At 33.3% G+C, this 7,496-nt stretch overlaps 1 protein-coding gene across 1 annotated transcript; it reads right to left on the bottom strand.

Moving 5' to 3' along the window:
• Positions 1-564: 564 nt before the first annotated feature.
• Positions 565-2,383, bottom strand: LOC103499906 (NAC domain-containing protein 90-like). The gene is made up of 3 exons (XM_008463050.3): positions 2,109-2,383; positions 1,359-1,627; positions 565-1,255 (listed from the first exon to the last, which is right to left on the bottom strand). Exons 1-3 carry the CDS (start codon positions 2,293-2,295, stop codon positions 995-997), a joined length of 717 nt encoding a protein of 238 aa, XP_008461272.2. The 5' UTR covers positions 2,296-2,383; the 3' UTR covers positions 565-994.
• Between the last annotated feature and the right edge of the window lie 5,113 nt (positions 2,384-7,496).

Here is a 7,496-nt window from a genome sequence, read left to right as displayed (position 1 = left end):
ACATTTTTAGTTTCTAAGTTTTTAAAAATAAGTTTAAAAAGTCACTCAAATAACTTCATTTTAAACCGTTACAAGACATTTTAAATTAGAAGAATAACTTCTTAAAATCATATCTTAAGTAAAACTATTTTTTCCTAACTGTAAATGTCATATAATTAATTTTAAAAAATCAAATATAAAATACTTTTAGGACCTTATTAACCTATATTTTCTAAAATCTAGTGACTACAAAAAGATAAATTTTGAAAATTCGAAGATCAAATAGGTTTATTCTTATAAACTTGTAGAGTAGAAATGTACATTTTTAAAACTCATGAACTAAGAGCACATATTCATTAAAATTTGGGACTAAAATGGTAGTTTTCTCTAATATTTTTTTTTTTAAGATTTAGAATAATCGAACCATTTCCTTTATATCTCAACCCTGAAATTTGCACATTTACAAATAAACTAATTCATATCACAATTATAAACATCAACACAAATTTTTTGAGGGGCATTTACAAATATGATAAAATAAACTAAAATATTTACAAAATATTACGAAAGGTTATATCCTCGATAGAATATGAAAACTTGCTCTATTATACATATATTTTCAAAAGTTTTGCCATTTATTATAATTTCTCCATATTTGGCTAATACATTTATGTAAAAAAAATACATGACGTTTAGTATTGTAAAAAAAATAAAAAAGAATACCTACATATAAACTTGGGACTAAAATTAATTGAATAGTTTCTAACTAAGGAGATATTCGTAAAATACTAAAACTATTTAGTAAATATAACAAAATTTATCTCAATTTCCTATTTAAATATTTTGTTATACTCTAGGAGTAGTTTTGGTTGTTTTGTTGCGCCATTTATAACAATTCACCTCTAATTAATACCAATAATTTCTTAATAACAATTCCCCTCTAATTATACCAATAATTTCTTAATTTTTCTTTTTTCTTTTTTTTTTTTTTGAATAGGCTTGGAGAAATCCATTTCTAGGGCCAATCCATTTTCTCCCATTCCCAAATGGATTCTTCGAATTTCTCATCTTCATCCATCCTCCAATTACTGCCACTTCCGTCACAGTGCACCATCGCCGCCGCCGAACACGAAATCTCCGGAGACGTAACTTTCCCCTTCATTTTCGGATCGGCATTCTTCCGAGCGGCGGCGATGACTTCCATCGGCCGACGGTCGAAGGCCCGAAAGCATCCGGAAATCACATAAACTCGGCAGAGACTGAATTCGTGCCTCAACTGAAAACACAAAATAAAAATTAAAAATTAAAAAAAAAAAAAAGTGAAATCAGAAAACAGAGCAAATCTTGGATTGGATTGAATATTTAGGGATTTATGAAACCTTGGCGGAATCGTCGATTGCTCTGTACTCGTGCATCTTCCATTTGGTTTTGGTACCGGTGGGGGCTCTGCCTTTGTAAAAGACCATTGTCTTTTTGAGTCCGATGACTTTGCTGGCGGAGGAGTAGACATAGACAGGAGAGCCGGTGGCTTTCCAGTAGCCGGCGGCGGTGGTTCTGCTTGGACGGCCTCCCCGCGCTTCTCTTTCTTGGCGAGGAACAAAGAAGAACCATTGCTCGTTGTCCCCTTTGCACAGCTCCCCGGCAAACTCTGATTCACCCAAAACCTCAATTCAATTAAATTAAATTCAAGTTTACTCCCAATTTGTTTCTTTTTTCCTAATTACTATTATATTAAGAAGAAAAAACAAGAAAAAGAAAAAACTAATGGGCAAATTACAAAACCACGCTTGCGTAGCACCTTCAAACTAGTTTCAATGGTAAACATTGGAACCTTAAATTTCATTAAAATCGGACTCTCATTGTAGAAATTAACTCCTACATCATAAAAATAGCCAACTTATATAATAATTACAACGTTTTCTTTACAATTTTTCCCATGATAGTTGATTTGAATCTCACCGAAAACTATAGATCGAATACCATGAAAATTTAAATTTACCATTCGTCTTTTATTTTTACATTTTATGGGGGAAAACTTCTGATGTTACATGGTAAGTTTTTTAAATTGAAAAGTAAAAATTAAAAAAAGAAAAAATAGGAAGGTAGAGAAGAAATAGAAAAGTAGTTACTGGGGAGGTCCCATGGGTCGAAGTCGTAAATGTTGAGGAGGGGGATAACGCGGTGCTTTTCGGGGAGCTGAGTTTGAAGCTGGTGAGGGAGATAGAAGGAAAGGAGCTCCTCCTCTGTCGGGTAAAACCGAAAGCCGGGTGGGTACTCATGGATAGATTCTTCTTCTTCTTCTTCTTGCATTGCCATTTCCTTTCGAGCTAGGTTGTTTGAAAGTGTCTCCCCTAGCTATCTTTTCTCAGTTTGAGATCCACTTGGTTTAGTACATTTGGTTATGCGTTTATGTTTATATATTGAGAGTTGAGAGTTGAGAGTTGAGAGTTGAGGGAGATTCTGGTAAATTCAGTTTAGGGGAAGTGTAAACATCAATATGAACGCGCTTCTATTGGAAAAGAACAGGTGTTTGAGAGAAAGGATCGTAATGGCTTTGTTTGGTTGTATTGTGATTTTACAAATTATAAAAAGACCACTTTTTGAATTGGTCATAGACGTTTTCCTTCAACCACTCTCTCTCCTATATTACTATTGTTGTGCATGCATTTTCACTTTCCATCCTTTCATTCATTATCTTTCATTTTTCTTTTTCATAAATTTGTAATCAAAACAATATAAACAAAGAGAATGAATTAGGATCCATTTGTTAGGCTGTGTTTGGAGTCATATTTGGAATACTCATTTTAGATTAAAACAAATATTTAGGTGTACAATCCCTTTTGTAAAATTAATCCATTCTTTCTTTGGTTCCAAACCTTTAAAAATGATTTTCAATCCATATATTTGATTTCAAAAGTTATTTTAAAATTACCCAATTATATTTTATATTTAAAAATTATTTAACTAATTATTATAATAAATTATTTTTATTAACTTATTTTTACATTTTTTTTGTAAATATTTTTATTATAAAGTTAGCCACAAACAATTGTAGTTGGAAACATTTGCCGGTGGTGGTCACTGAAAAATGATTACTAGGGACTAACAATAGTGATTGCTGAAGTTAATAAAAAGGTTGTGAACGAGGCCAAGGTAAAGCTGAGGAACATTCTTCATCTCTGTCTCTGCCCCATTTATCGTTTTAAGGACTCAAGATCGAGGATTAGGTCATTGCAGGAAAAAGTTCTCCATTTATATTTTTTTAATTATTATTTTTATTTAAAATAAATTTAAATTAATAACATTAAAAATTTTAACAATTGTTTGTTTAAAATTTAATTAAAAGATTTAATTCATTTAATTATTAATTAAATCAACTAAAATAATAATAATATATAATATATAGTAGTACTAATAATAATAATAATAATAATAATAATAATAATAATAATGTATAAAATTATTCAGGGCGGGATCGTCAACAGTTGGGCAAAAACAGTGGTCAGAAATATGATCACCCGAAAATTCTAATAAATATCTAATTTTATTAATTTATTTTTAATAAGCTTTAAAAATGCTAAAAGTGATTCCACCGAAGAAGAATCACTTGGTTCTACTTCAAAAATCAATTTAAAGTGATTTTATATTTTTTTAAAAGCCAATTTTATTTTATCGCCAAACATGATTAATTATTTTAGATAAAAGCGATTTTGATAATAATAATAATAAAAGTGATTTTAATCATGTCCAAATCATTCTCAAAGATATTCCTAAACCTATTCATGGCTAACAAATGTTATACTATATATTAAGTCAAGCGAAACAAAGTGACTATTGAATAAAAAATTTGGATCTATCACCCAATTTAAGACTACTTGCCTTCGCCATATGTTCATTTGAGTTCAACTTGTTTAAATAGGATTAATAACTTTAGTCAAAAAAGTTTCTAAAAGAAAATTAAAAAAAAAAAGGTCATCTATTAACATATTGGCAGGTAGCCAAAGTCCAAACCACACTAGTTAAGCCAAACACAACTAAGCACAAACACACATTATTACTTATTGGGCTCTACTAAATCCAACATCCCTCAAAGACCAAAAGCACTTGTTGGAACAAAGTGACGCTTGCATGGATTTGGATGCTTCAATATGGTCGCATAGAATTGGTCGTAGTCGCTAGTTGCCTGGTGTTGAAGTGAACATAATTACTTCTCGATGATAGCATTGAATATGTGCTATATCTAATCTCGCTTACTTTGGGATCATCCTCGTTTCTATTCGATTATTTTGTACGCAACAAACAACTCAAAGGTAGAATACTGTGTGATGTCGATATGGAGCTAAATTTGGCGAAGTTGAAGGAAAAAGGCACCAACCAGGTCAAAGCATGCATGAAGGAAAAGACTAAAATTAGCCTATGCCTTCGTCACAGCGCAGTAATTCAATAGCTTTACTATTTCTGAAAATTAGCACATAGCATCATGGCACTATGAAGTTAATCCACACATGTCGGCCCATCAACGTCGTGGCACTATTGCAAACTATATATACTTTTTCTTCCACCACCCATTTGACATATCTTGGATCCCGATCTTTGACGATTTTCTCTTTGGTTTTTAAGCTCTCTCAGATTGTTTATGTTTCTATTCTTTTCTCCATTGCTAGGCATGTCAATAATGAGTTATGGTACTAATTTCTAGCTTAGGATACTAAGGTTTTTATACTATTTCATTGCATTTGTGAGGATTTGAACTGTGAGATCCTGATCAAGTACCGCCAACACAATAAAGGCCAAACGACAAGGAATGTGCATGAGGCCTTGACCCACAGAAAGAAGGTCTCAGAGAAGATGAGGATAGGACATCCCGTGGGGAAGAATGAATGAGGGAGGAATGTGATGCAACAATAAGTGCTTAAGTCTAAGTTCCATCACGAGAAGGCAAGCGAACGCGATGAGAATAAACTGACGAGGAAGAAGCATACGTTAAACGCCAAAAGTTAGGTGTTTAGCATAGTAATGTGGAAAAGAAGTGTCTACACCTAAGAAAGGAGGCGAATAAGTGTCTTGTCAAGATGACTTGACCACTTAATGAGAGGAAATAAATGCCTGCTGCTTCCTGAGAAGATAGGAGAGTTAGGCGATTTAAGAGTTTGGCTTTCCAAAGTGATAAGGTGTGTGTCTCGAGGAGAAAGTCCAATCGCCGCTGACGGATAGCCCATGTGTCGAGCTCAGGTTGGTTGCATGATGTGGTGAGTAGGTAAGAAGACACGTACAAAGTATTGAAACGATCCTCGGATATGATAGGTCACTTTAAAAAGGGCCAAAGGCCAAAGAGGAAAAGGAGCTTTCAAAAGTATTATACTTTCTGATGAAAGTGATAAGGAAGATTCGAAGCACTGAGCGATAGATAAGGAAACCGCTAGGCGAGAAGAGGAATCCAACAACAAAAAAGGAAGAGATTAAGGCTATAGTATATGAGTGAGCGATAAATAAGATTCCGACGTGATTTATAAAATTTTTCTTTTATGTTTAAATTTTTCTTTGCTTATATATATATGAGTTGCGAATAAATGTTCGTGGACAATTCTTTCCGATCCAAGTGAGTATCTCTATAACTATTGTTGCTTTTTAGTAGTTATCGTGAGAGAATATCTGTGAATCCTTGACGATGGAGGAACCAGTTACGAATGCTTTCCATAAATAGTTAGTATTTGTGAATCTTTCGTCAGTGGAAGAAATGCTTTCCAATGACTTCCATAATCAGGTAGAGACGTGTTGTAAATGTGATACATAAGGAGTATGATCTGTTTATGAGAATATTATAATGTTATTCCTTATTGTGTGATTCTGGTGACTACATAATTACTATGTAAGATAAGTAAGTGTGCTAGCCCATTTGTTTACTATTATTAGTTGTTGTCGTCAAAGGAAAATTCAATCTACCACTAGAAGCTGGTGAAAATCCCAAGTAACTCACATGACGCTGCTTGAGTATGTGTTAGGGTAATTATTGACCAATTTATTTGTATACTATGATACTATTCACAATTCATAGTATATATATATTCATTATTTTAATATTTTTGTGTAGACTAGGAAAGAAGACTCCAATACAAATCCAACGCAATAAAAATCACCTAAAACGGATGTCAAACGAAGAAGAACGGACAAAACAAAAATTAGGGGTAAATTGGTAAATATTCATAAGTCGTGACATACATCACCATCCAGCTCTAGGTTAAGGACTAAATTGTGCCTTTACAACTCTAGGTACCTACAGCAATAAGTGGTGATCGACAATGCACAAATGAAAGGGTTGTGGAGGGTTATCCTCGAATTAGGACGTTAATGACTCGCGGGAAGGGGTTGAAGAAAGGGATTTTTGAAATCCTAATGACCCTAACTCGAAGAGCTGTATACCGAAAGACAAGGTGAGAACAAGGTGCATTGCTACACGATGAGGTGAGTAAACCAGACACAAAGTTAAAAAATCTGAGATAGGTAAAAGGAAGCTGTGAGATTATGTTTTAAGCTTTGTGGTAAGGAAAATTATAAGTTGCAATTGAACCTTGTAAAAAGTGTTAAGTTAATAAAGGGAAAGTTTGTATTCATTCCACTGTATTATCTCGTGTCTGTCGCGTAATGGTGTAAAAGTGAAAGTGATCAACAAATCGTTGAAACGAAGTTAGTAAAATTTAAGTTGATTTTTTCCGCTAATGCATTAAGAAAGCTTAGCGTTCAAAGCCTTGGCGTTGAGGACAATAAGAGAAGTAGTTCTGCTTACTTGGTGTCAGCGTTTACTACGCGGTGTGGTAAGCGTGGAAGGTCCAGGCGACACGCCTCTACAAGGTTGCAATAAGCAACTTTTGGGGCAGGGCGTGACATGAACTAAACTATTGTAATGTCGGATCTCAATTCTGTTTTGAGTAGATTTTAATTCATATCGTCAAACGCTTGAGGACATGTGATGTTTGCTTTCTATTCGTGTGCAATTTACTTGTAAATTGTGCATGATATTTATGATGCGGTATGTTAGTCTAGCTTGTAAACCAAATTAGGTTGCATTGTTCTAATTGGTTTAGAATTAAACCACTTGAATAGTAGCTAGAATTAAACGAATGCTTTTCATCTTTTTGAATTAGACTAATTTGACATTCATGACGATTTAGTTAGCTTTTCTAATTGAATTAGTTAAATGTAGGCCAATTTTGAAAAAATAAAGCAGATGCAGACCAGTGATACAATGATGGTTCAAATGTTATAACAAAATAATCAATAAAGTAATTCAAATAATAACGAAATCAAAGAGAAACAACATATGAGACTTGGTAACCTAATTCGGTGCAATACATCTATGTCTAGGATACTTAGCCCAAACGAGAAGAATGTTTACTAGCTAGAGTATATGAAAAGGATTACAAATATACAACTTACCTTTCAAGTAATCTTGTTAAACTTCAAGATTAGACTTATGATAACTTAGACAACCTCCTAAGTAGTGGATACTTGATTGACTC

The sequence above is a fragment of the Cucumis melo genome, chromosome 12 (assembly GCF_025177605.1).
Source record: "Cucumis melo cultivar AY chromosome 12, USDA_Cmelo_AY_1.0, whole genome shotgun sequence".
NCBI classification, from domain to species: domain Eukaryota; kingdom Viridiplantae; phylum Streptophyta; class Magnoliopsida; order Cucurbitales; family Cucurbitaceae; genus Cucumis; species Cucumis melo.
Note: the sequence above shows the minus strand (reverse complement) of the source record. Positions and strands in the feature narration are given on the sequence as shown.

Coding starts and splice junctions, on each gene's coding strand:
- LOC103499906 (XM_008463050.3), bottom strand. CDS start 2,295: ATGGCAATGCAAGAAGAAGAAGAAGAAGAATCTATCCATGAGTACCCA. Junction 1,628..2,108: donor CGACCCATGGGACCTCCCCA/GTAACTACTTTT, acceptor TGGGTGAATCAG/AGTTTGCCGGGGAGCTGTGC. Junction 1,256..1,358: donor CAATCGACGATTCCGCCAAG/GTTTCATAAATC, acceptor TTGTGTTTTCAG/TTGAGGCACGAATTCAGTCT.